The sequence below is a fragment of the Oncorhynchus keta genome, chromosome 34 (assembly GCF_023373465.1).
Source record: "Oncorhynchus keta strain PuntledgeMale-10-30-2019 chromosome 34, Oket_V2, whole genome shotgun sequence".
Classification (NCBI taxonomy): Eukaryota; Metazoa; Chordata; class Actinopteri; order Salmoniformes; family Salmonidae; genus Oncorhynchus; species Oncorhynchus keta.
Genome location: NC_068454.1, coordinates 26,128,532 through 26,150,853, shown reverse-complemented (window position 1 = coordinate 26,150,853; position 22,322 = coordinate 26,128,532). Strand labels below are relative to the sequence as shown.

Here is a 22,322-nt window from a genome sequence, read left to right as displayed (position 1 = left end):
GTGTTAAGTACCAGAAAACAACCTTATATGGAATTGATACTTGATGTATGACATCTTTCTATAATTACATAGAAGACAGGTCGCTCATAGAGCAGTCTGTCATTTTAAATGCACTTTCTTCCTCCTTTCGCTCAGAGCCAAGGATGGGTTAGCCATCAACCAGTTATCGTTATACTTACCCTGTGTCATATGTGAGCTAAAGCCATGTAATAAGACCAGGCTTATTCATCAGTGTCATGTTGCAGCTGTCCTTGGTAGTCCTAAATGAACTCATGACATATGTGTACTTATTATAACTTATATAAACATACCAGAATGACAGTCTGATACAGACATCACTGAGGAAATGGAAGGGTAGTGGAGTATCAATTCTCATAGCAAAAACCATTATCCACTATAGCGGAATTTGCACTTCACCTTCAAAATAAAAGCCCCTTATTGAAGGAGATGCAAACGGATACAAATAGTGGAATCATGCCATATTTGGACTAGATAATGCTAAACAAGGATGGAGGGTTTTTATATAAATTCAACAAAAGACAATAATTAGTTAATTTAACAAAAAAAGTAACAATCCGTTAAATGGAAATGTAAACTTCCGCATTCTTATATTTCACTGTTCAGCCTTACCTACAGATTGTGGATCCATTAAATGGGGTATCAGTCTACTCATTGACACCCACAGAACACAACGGTGAAGAGATTACACAAATGTCAGCGTCGTAGCTCTTATTGCTGAACTTTGACTGTGGGAAATCACTATACAGTGCAATATGAATGTCAATAAGCACAAATTAACTCGTAATTTTGGGGGGTTTCATTTAGGCAAACAGCAAATTCAACTATTGTGGCTAATCCTTATTGTTGGTAGCTTATATAGGTGAAAGCTTGTGACTGTACATATCTGTAAAAGTATATTACTAACTAAAACTGGTACTTTTGCAATGATTTCAATTGTACCATTATGAATAACAAACAAATAAAATGTATGAATTGATATAGACTGAAATCTATTGATGTAGACCGTCATTGTAAATAAGAATTTGTTCTTAACTGATTTGCCTAGTTTAATAAAGATAAAATACAGCAAAATAAAATGTAAACAAATTAACATATGCTAGACAGTGTTGTTTATTACCAGATTCAAACAACATCTAAACTAGGCTGTCACGAACCTCGCTGAAGAGGGTGCCTCTTCCTGTTCGGGCGGGGCTCGGCGGTCGTCGTCACCGGCCTATTTAGCTGCCATCGATTCCTTTTCCGTTTGTGTTGGTTAGTGGTTAATTGGGTACACCTGTTTTGTATTAGGGTTTGTTTGTAGGGTATTTAAGGGCACTAGGCCCGATGGGTATTTTGTGCGGGCTTGTTTATTGTTACTCTGTGTTTGATGGTGTGATTTGTTTTCTTATCTTTATTCTCTGGTCTATTTTGTCCTGTTGTTTTGGACTGGCAATTTATACGCCCTGTGTGTTGGCGTGATCATTTCGGTTGCACCGGTGTAATAAATTTGATAAACGACAGAACCCTGCTCTCTGCGCCTGATTCCATCCACCACTCATAGTTATTCGTAACATAGGCAAATTTAATATAGCTGGACATACTGTATGCTGCCTCTGGCATAGTGAACAATATGGTCCAGATTAGATAACTTCATATTCTGAATATTAACTTCAATATCTATGTAATATAATCATTAAAATTGTATGAATAGGGCATGATGTAAAAACCTAAATTGTATATAATTAATGTAAATGATTAAGAGTTGTGCTTTATTCTATAAACCTTTCATAATGCCTTAAACATCGACTAACTGAGTAATCAGTCTTCCCTCAAAATGTGTTTTACAAATGAGAGTAATGCTTTTATAAACGTTTACAAATATCTTAAACATATAGATTGATTAAGTTATTAGTCCTACAAAAGATGAATCAATAACTCAATATAAGTGATAAGTTTGGGTATTTAATAGGACAAACAAAATGTTTAACAAACAAACAAATGATAATACAACCACATATATCAAATAAAACTTAATTTATGCCTCAATCACATCATAGAAAATCATCTGAAAATAAATACTGTACATGTTTACAGAGAGCAGGGAGCAGAGGGCAGGGAGTAGAGGGAAAAGAGCAGAGAGCAGAGGGCTGGGAGCAGAGGGAAAAGAACAGAGAGCAGAGGGCAGGGAGCAGAGGGAAAAGAGCAGAGAGCAGAGGGCAGGGAGTAGAGGGAAAAGAGCAGAGAGCAGAGGGCAGGGAGCAGAGGGAAAAGAGCAGAGAGCAGAGGACAGGGAGCAGAGGGCAGAGAGCAGAGAGCAGAGGGCAGGGAGCAGAGGGAAAAGAGAGGGCAGAGAGCAGAGGGCAGGGAGCAGAGGGCAGGGAGCAGAGGGAAAAGAGCAGAGAGCAGAGGGCAGGGAGCAGAGGGCAGGGAGCAGAGGGCAGGGAGCAGAGGGAAAGGAGCAGAGGGCAGGGAGCAGAGGGAAAGGAGCAGAGGGCAGGGAGCAGAGGGCAGGGAGCAGAGGGAAAGGAGCAGAGGGCAGGGAGCAGAGGGCAGGGAGCAGAGGGAAAGGAGCAGAGGGCAGGGAGCAGAGGGCAGGGAGCAGAGGGAAAGGAGCAGAGGGCAGGGAGCAGAGGGAAAGGAGCAGAGGGCAGGGAGCAGAGGGCAGGGAGCAGAGGGAAAGGAGCAGAGGGCAGGGATCAGAGGGAAAGGAGCAGAGGGCAGGGAGCAGAGGGAAAGGAGCAGAGGGCAGGGAGCAGAGGACAGGGAGCAGAGGGAAAGGAGCAGAGGGCAGGGAGCAGAGGGCAGGGAGCAGAGGGCAGGGAGCAGAGGGAAAGGAGCAGAGGGCAGGGAGCAGAGGAAAAGGAGCAGAGGGAAAGGAGCAGAGGGTAGGGAGCAGAGGGAAGGGAGCAGAGGGCAGGGAGCAGAGGCAAAGGAGCAGAGGGAAAGGAGCAGAGAGCAGGGAGCAGAGGGCAGGGAGCAGAGGGAAAGGAGCAGAGGGAAAGGAGCAGAGGGTAGGGAGCAGAGGGAAAGGAGCAGAGGGAAGGGTGCAGAGGGCAGGGAGCAGAGGCAAAGGAGCAGAGGGAAAGGAGCAGAGAGCAGGGAGCAGAGGGCAGGGAGCAGAGGGAAAGGAGCAGAGGGAAAGGAGCAGAGGTAAAGGAGCAGGGGGAAAGGAGCAGAGAGCAGGGAGCAGAGGGCATTGAGCAGAGGGCAGGGAGCAGAGGGCAGGGTGCAGAGGGCAGGGAGCAGAGGGCAGGGAGCAGAGGGCAGGGAGCAGAGGGCAGGGAGCAGGGAGCAGAGGGCAGGGAGCAGAGGGCAGGGAGCAGAGGGCAGGGAGCAGAGGGCAGGGAGCAGAGGGCAGGGATCAGGGAGCAGAGGGCAGGGAGCAGAAGACGATATGAGGATCTTATATCTCTTTCATTTCAACATGCCTTTTATTGACAATATCTTCGTCAGGTCTCCTTTATAAACTAAATTCAATTCATAATTAAATAATTTAAAGTTATTTTTCATTTGTGTAAAATACAATTTCAATATGGAAGCAAATCATCCAAATATATTACTTTATTTTAAAAGGTAGATTTAAATTTCAATGTACAGTCTCCTATATTGGTTCAGAAGACATCCCACCATCTTGAAAACAACTGTCAGTCTTTCATGTTCGAGTGGATTGTTGTTTTCTTTTACTTAAAAAATAGAAATACCTCTGTCTGTCTCTCTGTCGCTCTCCATAACTAGTATTTTAATGTGGAAAGGGAAACAGTACATTATACACTACAGAGAATAAACTGTACCAATTCAATGCTCTGTACATTATTGCATCAGAAAGCCACAACATATTGCAGCATCGTTTAAAACTAGGGATATTACATAGATATAAATGAAAGGCCCATGGTAACCCTGCCAAACAACAGGGTGATGCAAACAGGTTAACATCAGTTCAATTTCAATTCAGTCAATTCAGTCAGCAAACTGAAATGAACTAAAGTTTAATTCCTGAATCCACGGTTTTGAAATGGAACAGACCTCATCCCTGGATACAAATGATGAACACTTCTAGATTCTACCTTTCCTCTTAGAAAATAGTGACCGATGATTACATAATATACTGCAGAAACAGAGTACTGTAAGGGTCTAATCCTGACTTGAGCTCTGCACACTTAACTAACATGTTCTTGAAGAGACTTGAAGTCTCCTGTTGACATCAATGCATCTCAAGTTAAGATTCGGCCCTTATTAAGAAACCAAGAGAATGGTCTCTCTCTCTGAAGTGGGGGCAATGAGAACACTGTTACTAAATGGTTTGTTACTATGGCTATCTACTGTAAGTTGCTGCATCAGAAGTAAAGTAAAACCAATAACACAGACTGTTTGATGATAAGAAGAGTTGGGGTGTAGAGATTCAGCTTATTGACTTACATAATACAGACAGAATAGAGACCAAAACTGCATTACTGTGTTACAGTCACTGACATCAAGCAACAACTGAAACATTTGACTGATTTCACACTACTGGGCCAGACCAAGCAGATCCAAGCTATACTGCTCGGGTCTGGTTATGCATCCACCGTTAGTTGCTGGAACCGTGCTGGAAAGGACAATGTGAGAAGAAAATATTCAAGCCCAGCTCAGTATGGTTCAGGTCGGCTCTATAGTGTGAATCAGGTATGACTGTCCTTCTGTCTGGGGGCTGTTATGATAAACACTGTCAAACACACGCAGCTACAACTGTCCATTAATTTAATCAAATAGGAAGACTATGGGTATTCAAGTCATTCAGGAAGCAGTTTGATTCTCTTTATTATACCACAAGAATCCAATACTTAGACCCTCAGTGGTCTTAGCGGGCCCACTGAACCTCACGAACCGCACGCAGCCAGAGAAAGGTAAACAAGTTCAATCAATTAAATACACTGTTGTTTGTTGAAGCTTCGCAGTGCAGTAGTCCTCTCAGTTCAGTGCATTGGGTGGGTATTGTATGTAATAGGACATCATCCAGTATGCAGTGCACTCACTGCTCCACAAGGTCAGAGGTCCCCTGGTTCTCTGATCATGTCAGTTTCCCTCCGTGTTGCCTCTGGTGCACTCTCTACCGATACACTGGGCCGTGTTCATTAGGGTACACCGTAGCAAAATATTTTCGCAATGGGAGACAAAAACAAGCATTTCTTATTGGACGAGCTCAGATAGTACCTCACCGTTTTGCTCAGTTTCCTCCCCATTGCACTCAGGCTCTGTCCATTTTCTTCCATTCCCTGCCTACTGAACACGACCCCTGTGTCAAAACCCAGGAATCAATATGGGGTGAAGAGGATAGAGCCGGTGTTTGGCCGGACTGGCCCTGGAGCAGCCCGGAGGAAGGAGGGCATGCAGCCTGGCAGGCCGGCAGTCTGAAAGATGGAGGCGTTGGGCCGCGGATGCAGGGAGATGGAGGGGAGTGTGGTGGGGCAGAAGGGGTTGGAGAGAAACGTAGCAGGGGAGATAGGCTTCACCAGGTCCTTCTGAAGAGCCAGCTTGGCCTTGAGGAGAGGAGAGGACAAAGGTTTAATGAGGGAGCAAATCTATTTATAAAGCAATTATTCTTATTGATTAGCTACATAAAAAACAAGCTATTATTTTCCATGAGCACGAAGGTGTCTTTAAACCCACTGATGCATAAATATTCCTAAACAGTTTTAAGAAACTGCCAATAAATGTATTAACTATTAATCCCTGAAGTCTAAGCAACGGTTCCCGCAAGCCTTTGATTAGGAACATAGATGATACATACGGCCAAGACTGTGGAGCTGCGTTGTTGTTTGTTGTAAGGGCTGTATTTGGGCTTCATCGGTTTCCCAGCTACTCTGTCCTTGTGCCTTCTGCTGGAGATGTGCTAAGAAAATATAACAACAAAAATCAGTGATGTTACTATGGCTGAATCCCATGGGCCCTGGTCAAAAGCAGTACACTAGGAAGGTTAAATGGTGCCATTTGGGACACATTATGTTGAGCCAATATTAACACGCTTGTAAGGTCCCTTCAAGCTGTAACAAGACAACAAGCACGGTATATAAAGGCCTGTCATGAGAGACTACCTGTTTGAGTTGTATTTCTGAGTTGACGTGGACATCACAGATCTCACAATGGAACGTTTTGTTCTGTAGTCCGGAACCTTTTAGCACGTTGGTGGCCTGTACTTTGAGCTTCGAGCCTAGTCTGGGATAGGCCTTAATTGGACCGGCTCCGTTTCTCGCCTCAAGCATAGTTTTGTGCTTGGAACCTTCAGGGGACAAAATAAATGTCAAATACATCATTTAGTACATTGAGCAGTGAAAATAACCATAGGTAAAACATAAAAAGAACAACATCTAATTTGTTAGGATTAAAAGTAAACCAGCATTTTTTTCTTTTCAGATCCAAAATTCATATTGGTCAGCTTGAGTTCCAACTGTTTTTTTTCTGACCTCGCTATAACTACATAACAACGTACATGTCAATGTTAGCTTACATAACAAACATCTGACATATTGTGCCCTTCTGCTTTCAAAGCAATGATGCTTTTTTTTTTTTTTTACAATAAGGTCAATATGGCGTCTATTGTGATGTTGTGGTCAAGTTGTATACTCGTTGTATAAATATGTTCTGGAAACGTTTTGTTGTCTTTTTAACAACCAGAAAAAACATGTCCATATAACAACCAAAATATGACATATATCCCATGACGTCTTGATATCTTCATGACAAAAACCTCTTTACCTTGTAACAGAGTGTTGACCTTGTAAAACCAGTTTACAACCAAATTATTACAATGTGTAGTATACACTGTTTAGGGAGAGTGCTGTGTGAAGGTATTTGTGGACATTGTTGTGAGATGGGTGTTAATGAGAGTTAAGGAGAGACTAAACAAGAACAAGCTGAAAGTCTTCGGGGGAGTAACCTTAAAATACACACACACAGAACCACACACACCCTCCTCAGAGGGAGCAACACTAACGTTAACCCGGCGGTGATGAAATAGAAACAGATGCTGGAACACACCTATGTTGTGGGCCTCCAGCTGCGACAGAGAGTTGACGGCCACTTTGCACAGCGAACAATACAGGAGCTTTTTGGCTTTTTCCTCCTCCGACTCTGGCGTGGGCTGAGTTGCTGTAGCAGCAGCAGTGGTGGGGGACACGAACCCAGGCTTGGTGCTGCTGCCGCCACTGCTGCTAGTCTTCATAACATGCCCCTGTAGTTGTGCTGGCGTAGCTGATGGGGGGCTGGCAGGCGTGGGATCACACAGGACGGGATTACAGGGGCTGTGGACAGACATGGCCATTGATGCTGCCAGAGAGGAGGAGGTGGAGATGATGGGGACGAAATCATTTGGAGAAGCAAAGGTTTTATCCGCCTCACTGGGAGGCACAGTGATTTGCTCTGAGATCAAGAAAGAGGGAGGGAGGGAGGGGGGGGTAGAGAGAGACACACAACATCTGACAGTTAGTCCGGGAGCGCTATGGAATATTACAACTTTTAGTGACACATTTCTGCATATTTTCATTTTGGTGCATTGTGTAAGAGTCTGATCCCTGGAGGAGGGAGAGTTCCTTTTCACACAGCAGCAGCTCAGTAGCAGTATAAGCAGGACTGAGCTTTTGGGCAGTGTTTTCTGTACCCCTATCTGCGTGTGTGTGTGTCCATGTGTCCCTGTGTCTATGTTACAGAGCCTAGTCCCCCCCCCACCCCCACCCACTCATAACTATGTTGTACCACAACACCATGGAGGACAGGGTCACAAGGCAAGGCTGCCTGAACCAACACCCACACCCCCACACGATCCCTCCACCCTTCTACCATGCCACCCTTACACCTCTTCCCACACGCCACACCCACCCTCCAAACCCATGATCCAACACCCTGCATTAGGAACCCTGCACGTAGCTTTCTATGAATGTCATTCTGCATTCCTCTTCTGAGAATAGTGTGCACTTTACAATGGCTGACTCTATGACATCTAAAAGCTACACGTTATTACACTGGTCTATATTTGTTTGAAACTTCAGTAAGCCTAGCTTCATTAAGTCTGATTTCCACTAAAAGTCTTCTATGTACTCTTTGAAGCCAGTTTTAAACTTCACATCAAATATCCTAAGATAAGGTTATCAAATACATTTGGTCGAAATGTCTATCTGCACTAGAGGGCAACCGATTAATCGGAATGGCCGATTAATCGGCCGATTTCAAGTTTTCATAACAATCGGAAATCGGTATTTTTGGACACCGATTTGGCCAATTTATTTATATTTTTTTACACCTTTATTTATCCTTTATTTAACTAGGCAAGTCAGTTAAGAACACATTCTTAATTTCAATGACGGCCTAGGAATGGTGGGTTAACTGCCTTGTTCAGGGGCAGAATGACAGATGTTTACCTTGTCAGCTCGGGGATTCAATCTTGCAACCTTACAGTTAACTAGTCCAACGCTCTAACCACCTGATTACATTGCACTCCACGAGGAGACTACCTGTTACGCGAATGCAGTAAGAAGCCACAGTAAGTCGCTAGCTAGCATTAAACTTATCTGATAAAAAAACAATCAATCAATCATAATCACTAGTTAACTACACATGGTTGATGATATTACTAGTTTATCTAGTGTCCTGCGTTGCATATAATCGATGCGGTGCGTATTCGCGAAAAAGGACTGTGTTGCTCCAATGTGTACCTAACCTTAAACATCAATGCCTTTCTTAAAATCAATACACAAGTATATATTTTTAAACCTGCACATTTAGTTAATATTGCCTGCTAACCTGGCTCATTGCGAACTCTGTGAAGACTATTTCTTCATAACAATGACAGCCAACTTCGGCAAACGGGGAATGATTTAACAAAAGCGCATTTGCGAAAAAAAGCACAATCGTTGCACGACTGTACCTAACCATAAACATCAATGCATTTCTTAAAATCAATACACAGAAGTACATATTTTTAAACCTGCATATTTAGCTAAAAAAAATCCAGGTTTGCAGGCAATATTAACCAGGTGAAATTGTGTCACTTCTCTTGCGTTCATTGCACGCAGAGTCAGGGTATATGCAACAGTGTGGGCCGCCTAATTTGCCAGAATTGTACGTAATTATGACATAACATTAAAGGTTGTGCAATGTAACAGGAATATTTAGACTTATGGATGCCACCCGTTAGATAAAATACGTAACGGTTCCGTATTTCACTGAAAGAATAAACGTCTTGTTTTCGAGATGATAGTTTCCGGATTCGACCATATTAATGACCTAAGGCTCGTATTTCTGTGTGTTATTATGTTATAATTAAGTCTATGATTTGATAGAGCAGTCTGACTGAGCGATGGTAGGCACCAGCAGGCTCGTAAGCATTCATTCAAACAGCACTTTCGTGCGTTTTGCCAACAGCTCGTCGCTGTGCTTCAAGCATTGAGCTGTTTATGACTTCAAGCCTATCAACTCCCGAGATTAGGCTGGTGTAACCAATGTGAAATGGCTAGCTAGTTAGCGGGGTGCGCGCTAAAAGCGTTTCAAACGTCACTCGCTCTGAGACTTGGAGTGGTTGTTCCCCTTGCTCTGCAAGGGCCGCGGCTTTTGTGGAGAGATGGGTAATGCTGCTTCTATGGTGGCTGTTGTCTATGTGTTCCTGGTTCGAGCCCAGGTAGGGGCGAGGAGAGGGACGGAAGCTATACTGTTACACTGGCAATACTAAAGTGCCTATAAGAACATCCAATAGTCAAAGGTTAATGAAATACAAATCGTATAGAGAGAAATTGTCCTATAATTCTTATAATAACTACAACCTAAAACTTCTTACCTGGGAATATTGAAGACTCCTGTTAAAAGGAACCACCAGCTTTCATATGTTCTCATGTTCTGAGCAAGGAACTTAAATGTTAGGTTTTTTACATGGCACATATTGCACTTTTACTTTCTTCTCCAACACTTTGTTTTTGCATTATTTAAACCAAATTGAACATGTTTCATTTTATTTGAGGCTAAATTGATTTTATTGATGTATTATATGAAGTTAAAATAAGTGTTAATTCAGTATTGTTGTAATTGTCATTATTACAAATACATTTTTAAAAAATCGTCCGATTAATCAGAATCAGCTTTTTTGGATTCTCCAATAATCAGTATCGGTATCGGCGTTGAAAAATCATAATCGGTCGACCTCTAATCTGCACCAACTGGGTCCAACTGGGTCTACAGCGCAGGAGCTAACGAGGGATTAGTTATATTAGCATCCCAAAGCAACATTGTTAATGTAGACATTGTTAATGTTGTAAATAATATTGTAGCTGGAATGGATTTTTAATGGAATATCTACATAAGCGTACAGAGGCCATTATCAGCAACCATCACTCCTGTGTTCCAATGGCACGTTGTGTTAGCTAATCCAAGTTAATCATTTTAAAAGGCTAATTGATCATTAGAAAACCCTTTTGCAATTATGTTTGCAGAGCTGAAAACTGTTGTCCTGATTAAAGAAGCAATAAAACTGGCCTTTTTTTATAGACTAGTTGAGTATCTGGAGCATGAGCATTGTGGGTTTGATTACAGGCTCAAAATGGCTAGAAACAAATAACTTTCTTCTGAAACTCATCAGTCTATTCTTGTTCTGAGAAATGAAGGCTATTCCATGTGAGAAATGTGCCAAGAAACTGAAGATCTCGTACAGTACGCTGTGTACTACTCTCTTCACAAAACAGTGCAAACTGGCGACTCCGGGATGCTGGCCTTCTAGGCAGAGATGGAAAGAAAATGCCGTATCTCAGACAGGTCAATAAAAAGAAAATATTAAGATGGGTAAAAGAACACAGACACTGGACAGAGGAACTCTGCCTAGAAGGCCAGCATACCGGAGCCACCTCTTCACTGTTGACGTTGAAACTGGTGTTTTGCGGGTACTATTTAATTATGCTGCCAGTTTTAAGAGAGATTTAAAAAACACCAGGAATTCAACAAAAATATACAGTATACACTACCATTCAAAAGTTAGGGGTCGCTTAGAAATGTCCTTGTTTTTTAAAGAAAAGCACATTTTTTTGTCCATTAAAATAACATCAAATTGATAAGAAATACAGCGTAGACATTGTTAATGTTGTATATGACTATAATTGACTATTGTTGCCGACCCCTGATTTAGTTCTTCAACTCTCTCTAGTTAAACTGAATCTGACTTCAGCCTCTTTGTTTGCCAGAAACCCAGTGAGGTCAACAACAGCATCCCCCCCGACAGAGAGTGGGCCTGCATCCCAAATGGTACCCTATTCCCATGTACTGAACTGCTTTTGATGAAGGCCCATATGGCTCAGGTGAAATGTAGTAAACTACATAAGGAATAGGGTGCCATTTGGGACGCAACGTGGGTCTAAACAGAGGATTGTATTAATATGGCACCATGGCAGCGACGATCAGAGAGAAGAGAACCATCCCAGACATCCAACTAGATAGTCTGTGACACGGACTGTGTGAAAAGACACAGACTGTGTCCCACATGGCACCCTATTCCCTATGCAGTGCACTACATAGGGCTCTCGTCAAAAGTAGTGCACTACAGTGCATTCGGAAAGTATTCAGACCCCTTAACGTTTTCCACATTTTGTTAGGTTACAGCCTTATTCTGAAATTGATTAAATTGTCCACCCCCCCCCCCCTCATCAATCTAAACACAATACCCCATAATCACAAAGCAAAAACAGGTTTTTAGAAATTTTAGCTAAACAAAAGGTGAAATATTACATTTACATAAGTATTCAGACCCTTTACTCAGTACATTGCTGAATCAAATAAAATCAAATGTTATTGGTCACACACGTGTTTAGCAGATGTTATTGCGAGTGTAGTGAAATTCTTGTGCTTCTAGTTCTGACAGTGCTGGAATATCGAACAAGTAATATCGAACAATTTCACAACAACTACCTACTACACACAAATCTAAGTAAAGGAATGGAATAAGAATATATTCATATGTGGATGAGCAATGTCAGAGCAGCATAGGCTAAGATGAAATAGATAGTATAGAATACAGTATATTCATATGAGATGAGTAATGTCAGAGCAGCATAGGCTAAGATGAAATAGATAGTATAGAATACAGTATATACATATGAGATGAGTAATGTCAGAGCAGCATAGGCTAAGATGAAATAGATAGTATAGAATACAGTATATACATATGAGATGAGTAATGTCAGAGCAGCATAGGCTAAGATGAAATAGATAGTATGGAATACAGTATATACATATGAGATGAGTAATGTCAGAGCAGCATAGGCTAAGATGAAATAGATAGTATAGAATACAGTATATACATATGAGATGAGTAATGTCAGAGCAGCATAGGCTAAGATGAAATAGATAGTATAGAATACAGTATATACATATGAGATGAGTAATGTCAGAGCAGCATAGGCTAAGATGAAATAGATAGTATAGAATACAGTATATTCATATGAGATGAGTAATGTCAGAGCAGCATAGGCTAAGATGCAATAGATACTATGGAATACAGTATATACATATGAGATGAGTAATGTCAGAGCAGCATAGGCTAAGATGCAATAGATACTATGGAATACAGTATATACATATGAGATGAGTAATGTCAGAGCAGCATAGGCTAAGATGAAATAGATAGTATGGAATACAGTATATACATATGAGATGAGTAATGTCAGAGCAGCATAGGCTAAGATGAAATAGATAGTATAGAATACAGTATATACATATGAGATGAGTAATGTCAGAGCAGCATAGGCTAAGATGAAATAGATAGTATAGAATACAGTATATACATATGAGATGAATAATGTCAGAGCAGCATAGGCTAAGATGAAATAGATAGTATAGAATACAGTATATACATATGAGATGAGTAATGTCAGAGCAGCATAGGCTAAGATGAAATAGATAGTATGGAATACAGTATATACATATGAGATGAGTAATGTCAGAGCAGCATAGGCTAAGATGCAATAGATAGTATGGAATACAGTATATACATATGAGATGAGTAATGCAAGATATGCAAACATTATTAAAGTGTTCCATTTATTAAAAGTGGCCAATGATTTCAAGTCTGTATGTAGGCAGCAGCCTCTCTGTGCTAGTGACGGCTATTTAACAGTCTGATGGACTTGAGATAGAAGCTGTTTTTCAGTCTCTCGGTCCCAGCTTTGGATTTTCAGGTCTCTCCAAAGATATTCGATTGGGTTTAAGTCTGGGCTGTGTGCTTAGGGTCGTTGTCCTGTTGGAAGGTGAACCTTCGCCCCAGTCTGAGGTCCTGAGCACTCTGGGCATGTTTTCATCAAGGATCTCTCTGTACTTTGCTTCATTCATCTTCCCTCGGTCCTGACTACTCTTCCAGTCCCTGCCCCTGAAAAACATTCCCACAGCATGAAGCTGCCACCACCATGCTTCACCATAGGGATGGTGGCAGGTTTCCTCCACAAGTGACGCTTAGCATTCAGGCCAAAGAGTTCAATCTTGGTTTCATCAGACCAGATAATCTTGTTTATCATGGTCTGAGAGACCTTTAGGTGCCTTTTGGCGTACTCCAAGCAGACTGTCATGTGCCTTTTACCGAGGAGTGGCTTCCGTCTGGCGACTGGATCATAAAGGCCTGATTTGTGGAGCGCTGCAGAGATGGTTGTCCTTCTGGAATGTTCTCCCATCTCCACAGCGGAACTCTGAAGCTCTATCAGAGTGAGCATCGGGTTCTTGGTCACCTCCCTGACCAAGACCCTTCTCCCCCGATTGCTCAGCGGCCAGCTCTAGGAAGATTCTTGGTGGTTCCAAACTTCTTCCATTTGAGAATGATGGAGGCCACTGTGTTCTTGGGGACCTTCAATGCTGCAGACAGTTTTTGGTACCCTTCCTCAGATCTGTGCTTCGACACAATCCTATCTCGGAGCTCTACGGACAATTCCTTCAACCTTATGGCTTGGTTTTTGCTATGACATGCACTGTCAACTGCGGGACCTTATATAGACAGGTGTGTGCCTTTCCAAATCATGAATTTACCACAGGTGGACTCCAATAAAGTTCTAGAAACATATCAAGGATCATCAATGGAAACAGGATGCACCTGAGCTCAATTTCGAGTCTCATAGCAAAGGGTCAAAATACTTATGTAAATAAGTATATATATATTTTTTGCTTTATCATTATGGGGTATTGTGTGTAGATTGATGAGGAAAAACATGAATTTAATCAATTTAATAATAAGGCTGTAATGCTATAATATGTGGAAAAGGGGAAGGGGTCTGAATACTTTCCGAATGCACTGTAGAAGTGCATTACAGCCTTATTATTAAATTGATTAAATTCATGTTTTTTTAAGGTGCCGTGGCATGCAGACAAAGAATACTAATGAGTAGCATCGCTGGCTCATTATATTTTACATTTACATTTTAGTCATCTAGCAGACGCTCTTATCCAGAGTGACTTATAATTAGTGCATTCATCTTAATATAGCTAGGTGAGATAACCCCATATCACAGTCATAGTAAGTTCATATTTCCTTTCAAGTAAAGTCAGTGCTGGTACGTTAAAGAACTTCTACCTAATCTCTGAAGATGTAACTCTACATTAGAGGGCTGAGCAGCGAGTTTCTGCCTGTGTCCCAAATGGCACCCTATCACCGATACAGAGCACTACAAGACTAAAGCATGGAGAGGAATGGATGACATACAAGACTGAAGCATGGAGAGGAATGGATGACATACAAGACTGAAGCAGGGAGAGGAATGGATGACATACAAGACTAAAGCATGGAGAGGCATGGATGATATACAAGCGGAAGCATAAGAGGAATGGATGACATACAAGAAAGAACTTCTACCTAATCTCTGAAGATGTAACTCTACATTAGAGGGCTGAGCAGCGAGTTTCTGCCTGTGTCCCAAATGGCACCCTATCACCGATACAGAGCACTACAAGACTAAAGCATGGAGAGGAATGGATGACATACAAGACTGAAGCATGGAGAGGAATGGATGACATACAAGACTGAAGCAGGGAGAGGAATGGATGACATACAAGACTGAAGCATGGAGAGGCATGGATGATATACAAACGGAAGCATGAGAGGAATGGATGACATACAAGACTGAAGCATGGAGAGGAATGGATGACAAAAAAGACTGAAGCATGGAGAGGAATGGATGACATACAAGACTGAAGCATGGAGAGGAATGGATGACAAACAAGACTGAAGCATGGAGAGGAATGGATGACAAACAAGACTGAAGAAGGGAGAGGAATGGATGACATACAAGACTGAAGCATGGAGAGGAATGGATGACAAACAAGACTGAAGCAGGGAGAGGAATGGATGACATATAAGACTGAAGCATGGAGAGGCATGGATGACAAACAAGACTGAAGCAGGGAGAGGAATGGATGACATATAAGACTGAAGTATGGAGAGGAATGGATGACATACAAGACTGAAGCATGGAGAGGAATGGATGACAAACAAGACTGAAGCATGGAGAGGAATGGATGACATACAAGACTGAAGCATGGAGAGGAATGGATGACAAACAAGACTGAAACATGGAGAGGAATGGATGACATACAAGACTGAAGCATGGATAGGAATGGATGACAAACAAGACTGAAGCAGGGAGAGGAATGGATGACATACAAGACTGAAGCATGGGGAGGAATGGATGACATACAAGACTGAAGCATGGAGAGGAATGGCTAACAAACAAGACTGAAGCATGGAGAGGAATGGATGACATAAAAGACTGAAGCATGGAGAGGAATGGATGACAAACAAGACTGAAGCATGGAGAGGAATGGATGACATACAAGACTGAAGTATGGAGAGGAATGGATGACAAACAAGACTGAAGCAGGGAGAGGAATGGATGACATACAAGACTGAAGCATGGAGAGGAATGGCTAACAAACAAGACTGAAGCATGGAGAGGAATGGATGACAAAAAAGACTGAAGCCTGGAGAGGAATGGATGACATACAAGACTGAAGCATGGAGAGGAATGGATGACAAACAAGACTGAAGCAGGGAGAGGAATGGATGACATACAAGACTGAAGCATGGAGAGGAATGGATGACATATAAGACTGAAGCATGGAGAGGAATGGCTAACAAACAAGACTGAAGCATGGAGAGGAATGGATGACAAACAAGACTGAAGCATGGAGAGGAATGGATGACATACAAGACTGAAGCATGGAGAGGAATGGATGACATATAAGACTGAAGCATGGAGAGGAATGGCTAACAAACAAGACTGAAGCATGGAGAGGAATGGATGACATACAAGACTGAAGTATGGAGAGGAATGGATGACAAACAAGACTGAAGCAGGGAGAGGAATGGATGACTTACAAGACTGAAGCATGGAGAGGAATGGCTAACAAACAAGACTGAAGCATGGAGAGGAATGGATGACAAACAAGACTGAAGCATGGAGAGGAATGGATGACATACAAGACTGAAGCATGGAGAGGAATGGCTAACAAACAAGACTGAAGCATGGAGAGGAATGGATGACAAACAAGACGGAAGTATGGAGAGGAATGGATGACACAAGACTGAAGCATGGAGAGGAATGGATGACATATAAGACTGAAGCATGGAGAGGAATGGCTAACAAACAAGACTGAAGCATGGAGAGGAATGGATGACATACAAGACTGAAGTATGGAGAGGAATGGATGACAAACAAGACTGAAGCAGGGAGAGGAATGGATGACTTACAAGACTGAAGCATGGAGAGGAATGGCTAACAAACAAGACTGAAGCATGGAGAGGAATGGATGACAAACAAGACGGAAGCATGGAGAGGAATGGATGACATACAAGACTGAAGTATGGAGAGGAATGGATGACAAACAAGACTGAAGCAGGGAGAGGAATGGATGACATACAAGACTGAAGCATGGAGAGGTATGGCTAACAAACAAGACTGAAGCATGGAGAGGAATGGATGACAAACAAGACTGAAGCAGGGAGAGGAATGGATGACAAACAAGACTGAAGCATGGAGAGGAATGGATGACATACAAGACTGAAGCAGGGAGAGGAAAGGATGACATACAAGACTGAAGCATGGGGAGGCATGGATTATATACAAACGGAAGCATGAGAGGAATGGATGACATACAAGACTGAAGCATGGAGAGGAATGGATGACAAAGAAGACTGAAGCATGGAGAGGATTTGGATGACATACAAGACTGAAGCATGGAGAGGAATGGATGACATACAAGACTGAAGCATGGAGAGGAATGGATGACAAACAAGACTGAAGCAGGGAGAGGAATGGATGACAAACAAGACTGAAGCATGGAGAGGAATGGATGACAAACAAGACTGAAGCAGGGAGAGGAATGGATGACATACAAGACTGAAGCATGGAGAGGCATGGATGATATACAAACGGAAGCATGAGAGGAATGGATGACATACCAGACTGAAGCATGGAGAGGAATGGATGACAAAAAGACTGAAGCATGGAGAGGAATGGATGACATACAAGACTGAAGCATGGAGAGGAATGGATGACAAACAAGACTGAAGCATGGAGAGGAATGGATGACAAACAAGACTGAAGCAGGGAGAGGAATGGATGACAAACAAGACTGAAGCATGGAGAGGAATGGATGACAAACAAGACTGAAGCAGGGAGAGGACTGGATGACATACAAGACTGAAGCATGGAGAGGCATGGATGACAAACAAGACTGAAGCATGGAGAGGAATGGATGACAAACAAGACTGAAGCATGGAGAGGAATGGATGACATACAAGATTGAAGCATGGAGAGGAATGGCTAACAAACAAGACTGAAGCATGGAGAGGAATGGATGACAAACAAGACTGAAGCAGGGAGAGGAATGGATGACAAACAAGACTGAAGCATGGAGAGGAATGGATGACAAACAAGACTGAAGCAGGGAGAGGAACGGATGACATACAAGACTGAAGCATGGAGAGGCATGGATGATATACAAACGGAAGCATGAGAGGAATGGATGACAAAGAAGACTGAAGCATGGAGAGGAATGGCTAACAAACAAGACCAAACGTTTCCATATACCTGATTTGTCAGAGTTGCTGGCCATGACAGAGTTGGGTGAGGTGGTGGTGGTGCTTTTCATTGCATTGTCCAGGAAAGGAGGAAGAGCAGGAGGAGGAGGGGAACTCTTGGGCGGCTTATTCTTGGTGTTCTCTTGTGCTTTGAGCTTCTTGGCATGTTTACTGCCTTTGTAGTGCGCCTCGGCTTGGCTCTAGAACGAGAACAAATGAACCATGCAATCAGGCTTGTTTCTCACACAACGGGTCTTAGTCTCACATCATGGACTGCAATCACACACGCGGGGGCATACACAGACACACAGACACACACACACACACACACACACACACACACACACACACACACACACACACACACACACACACACACACACACACACACACACACACACACACACACACACACACACACACACACACACACACACACACACAACCTTGCTTCCTTCTGCTTTCAAAGCAATGATGCTTTTTTTTTTACAATAAGGTCAATATGGCGTCTATTGTGATGTTGTGGTCAAGTTGTATACTCGTTGTATAAATATGTTCAAACGTTTTGTTGTCTTTTTAACAACCAGAAAAAACATGTCCATATAAAACCAGTTTACTTGATACATGACAAAAACCTCTTTACCTTGTAACAATGTGTAGTATACACTGTTTAGGGAGAGTGCTGTGTGAAGGTATTTGTGGACATTGTTGTGAGATGGGTGTTAATGAGAGTTAAGGGGAGACTAAACAAGAACAAGCTGAAAGTCTCTGGGGGAGTAACCTTAACACACACACTCTTCAATCACTCCGAGGAAAAACACAGCTTTCAATAGGCAGGCCCAATCAGAGGGAAAATGAGAGAGATGCTTGAAAGTGTTTGATTTGTAGAGCGGATCAGGATATTAGGATTTTCATAAAGCCGATGGGAGGAAGTTATGTGTGTGTGTGTGTGTGTGTGTGAGAGAGAGAGAGAGCTTTAGACTAAATGTATTCTTGGTAAGAAAATAAATGAAATGCAATCTAGTGAATGAGGATTATAGACACTCTGCTTGCTTAGGGAGTACCGCTTCCTCCTGATCCTTGCTAGCACACGTGACCGCCCTCCTTGACAACGTACCAACCATTTGAGCTATTGAAAAACATCTAATTAGCTAGCTCCATCCGTGACATTTCAAGCTAGCAGTGGAGTGAGCTTACACCTGGCAAACCGGTGCGCCTGGCACCTAGTACCATACCCTGTTCAAAGCATGTGGTCTTAATGTTTGTACACTCAGTGTATTTCAGGGGTGGGTAAACTACAGGGGGAGGGGCATACTAGATAGAAAGTATGTAGAAATGCTAAATAGACATATATTTTCAAATAACTGCCCTTTTTCTGGCACACAAATTGATATATATATATATATATATATATATATACAGTACCAGTCAAAGGTTTGACACACCTGAAAAATGTAACAGACATATTTCAGCATCAACTGTTCAGAGGAGACTGTGTGAATCAGGCCTTCTTGGTTGAATTGTTGCAAAGAAACCACTACTAAAGGACACCAATAAGAAGCCAAGAAACACAAGCAATGGACATTAGACCGGTGGAAATCTGTCCTTTGGTCTGATGAGGCCAAATTTGAGATTTGTGGTTCCAACTGCCGTGTCTTTGTGAGACACAGAGTAGGTGAACGGATGATTTCTGCATGTGTTGTTCCCACCGTGAAGCATGGAGGAGGAGGTTTGATGATGCTTTCCTGGTGACACTGTCTGTGATTTATTTAGAATTCAAGGCACACTTAACCAGCATGGCTACCACAGGATTCTGAAATTATACACCATCCCATGTGGTTTGCGCTTAGTGGGGTGGGTGGCAGGTAGCATAGTGGTTAGAGCGTTGGACGATCAAATCCCCGAGCTGACATGGTAAAAATCTGTCGTTCTGCCCCTGAACAAGGCACTGTTCCTAGGCCGTCATTTAAAATAAGAATTTGTTCTTAACTGACTTGCCTAATTAAATAAAGGTAAAATAAAAATAAAACAATTCAACAGGACAATGATCCAAAACACACCTCCAGGCTGTATAAGGGCTATTTGACCAAGAAGGAGAGTGATGGAGTGCTGCATCAGATGACCTAGCCTCCACAATCACCTTACCCAATTGAGATGGTTTAGATGAGTTCGACCGCAGAATGAAGGAAAAGCAGCCAACAAGTGTTCAGCATATTTGGAAACTCCTTCAAGATTGTTGGAAAAGCATTCCTCATGAAGCTGGTTGAGAGAATGCCAAGAGTGTGAAAAGCTGTCATCAAGGCAAAGGGTGGCTACTTTGAAAAATCTCAAATTTATATTTGTATTTGTTTAACACTTTTTTGGTTGCTACATGTTTCCATGTGTTATTTCATAGTTTTGATGTCTTCACTATTGTTCTACAATGTGGAAAATAGTCAAAATAAAGAAAAACCCTTGAATGAGTAGGAGTGTCCATCGCTGTAATTGGTAGTTACAGTCTTGTCCCACCGCTGCAACTCCCATACGGACTCAGGAGAGGCAAGGGTCGAGAGCCATGCATCTCCCGAAACACGACCCCTCCAAGCCACACTGCTCTTGACACACTGCCCGCTTAACCCGGAAGCTAGTCGCCCCAATGTGTCGGAGAAAACTACAAGGAGTCGCTAGAGTGCAATGGGACAAGGACATCCCAGTCGGCCAAACCCTCCCCTAACCCGGACGATGCTGGGGCCAATTGTGTGCTGCCTCATGGATCTCCCGGTCACGGCCTTGGGCCTCAGTTGAATTATTAGTCAAATACAATATTTTTCATGCCATTTTTCTTGAACCATGATCCTCTTCAATGAGATGGAAGACTCCGGCCTCAATGACTTTTAAAGGTATATGATCCTAGTCATCACACGTATATCTTTCAAATCCCTGTGGCTATAGGAAAGGATTACTGCCGCTACCTTGCTCTCAAACCAAGTTGCATAATTTGAGGATGCAAACTGAAGTGAAGATATCCCTGTGCTTATAACATTTACAGAAAACCCATAGGTATCCATGGAAATTCAGAACCTCCAACCAGGAGTAAGAATTATCTTTCGAGAATGTCATTAAGTTGTGGTCACTTGTGTCACTTGTGAAATTAGATTATTGCTGTGACTCAAGTGTTGCATCCCCAATGGCACCCTATGGGCCCTGGTCAAACGTAGTGTACTATATAGGGAATAGGGTGCCATTGGGGATGTAAACAAGATGATTCACCCATACTTCCCGGGGTGACCACAAGTCAGATGGACCACTAGCGGAAATGGAAAATCAAGTGTTTTCTCTGTCACAGATCAAATAAGACACAATATGTCTGTCTGTGTGTGTGTGTGTGTGTGTGTGTGTGTGTGTGTGTGTGTGTGTGTGTGTGTGTGTGTGTGTGAATGAGAGAAGGGTTTAAAGATCTGCTTTCCTGATAAGTGTTATTTTCACCTCATTCTCAGCCCTGATTTCAATATTTTTTCTAAGAAAGCATTTATGAATAGATATAGTGGAACGATCCTTTAATAATAGATATTTTGCAAAGATAAGATAATTAACAACTGAAAGAGTACCAGATGAGAGTACACACTAGAAAAAGGCTAATATACTGTCGATACAGAGAGCGAGTAAACCTGTCTGTTACCTACAGTAGATGTACTGTAGTTGTCAATGGAATCAAATTCCTGATTGGAGTACAAGAAGTGAGTACACATGGAAAAAAGGCTAATATACAGTATTGTCAACACCTTTCTGTTGCTACCTTTAGTAGGTGGTGATGTTAATGATATCAGTTTATCACTCAACAGCTGCTCCTCCAGGCTATGCTCATCTATTGTACACATAGAGCTGTCTAAGAGAGAAACACACTGGCACACTATTACAACCTGTCTTTGGATCACAATGACTAGTGTTTGCATTTGTTCTCCATTACAGACACATGAGGTTCAATATACAGTACATTATGTCAGCAATCTGAGGAGTAGCAGACAGATTTTATTGAGACATTTATAGCTTGAGGGCCGAGCGCCAGTCTCATGAATGGAGTTGGCCCGATGCTCTTGAAAACCAACCTCTTTCTCAGCATTTCTCTCTCCCTCTCTCTTTCTTGCACTCTTGCTCTCTCTGCACCCCTCTCTCTCTCTGCCTCTCTGTCTCGCTCTCGCTCTCTGCATCACTCACCCCCATTCTTTTTCACTTATCATACCCTCTCTTCCAAACCCCCCACCCCCCACTCCCCCTCCATCAC

At 42.4% G+C, this 22,322-nt stretch overlaps 2 protein-coding genes across 3 annotated transcripts in view; one reads left to right on the top strand and one right to left on the bottom strand.

The window, feature by feature from the left end:
* Nucleotides 1-1,942: 1,942 nt before the first annotated feature.
* Nucleotides 1,943-22,322, bottom strand: part of LOC118366872 (zinc finger protein 385B-like) — a 178,314-nt gene continuing 157,934 nt past the window's right edge. For both annotated transcript variants that reach the window (XM_052493540.1, XM_052493539.1), the window contains exons 5-9: nucleotides 18,072-18,261; nucleotides 7,015-7,395; nucleotides 6,072-6,256; nucleotides 5,768-5,869; nucleotides 1,943-5,516 (exon numbers count right to left, since the gene is read on the bottom strand). In XM_052493540.1, coding sequence (XP_052349500.1) covers nucleotides 5,292-5,516; nucleotides 5,768-5,869; nucleotides 6,072-6,256; nucleotides 7,015-7,395; nucleotides 18,072-18,261 — 1,083 coding nt within the window. In that variant the 3' untranslated portion in view covers nucleotides 1,943-5,291. The remainder of the gene's footprint in view (nucleotides 5,517-5,767; nucleotides 5,870-6,071; nucleotides 6,257-7,014; nucleotides 7,396-18,071; nucleotides 18,262-22,322) is intronic.
* LOC127915073 (octapeptide-repeat protein T2-like) lies at nucleotides 2,085-3,200 on the top strand. The gene is made up of 2 exons (XM_052493541.1): nucleotides 2,085-3,044; nucleotides 3,129-3,200. Exons 1-2 carry the CDS (start codon nucleotides 2,085-2,087, stop codon nucleotides 3,198-3,200), a joined length of 1,032 nt encoding a protein of 343 aa, XP_052349501.1.

Excerpts from the sequence above, each read along its gene's own strand:
- LOC127915073 (XM_052493541.1), top strand. The coding sequence starts at position 2,085 with ATGTTTACAGAGAGCAGGGAGCAGAGGGCAGGGAGTAGAGGGAAAAGA. Across the intron at positions 3,045-3,128 it reads GGAAAGGAGCAGAGGGAAGG|GAGCAGAGGGAAAGGAGCAG; the intron begins GTGCAGAGGGCA and ends GCAGAGGGAAAG.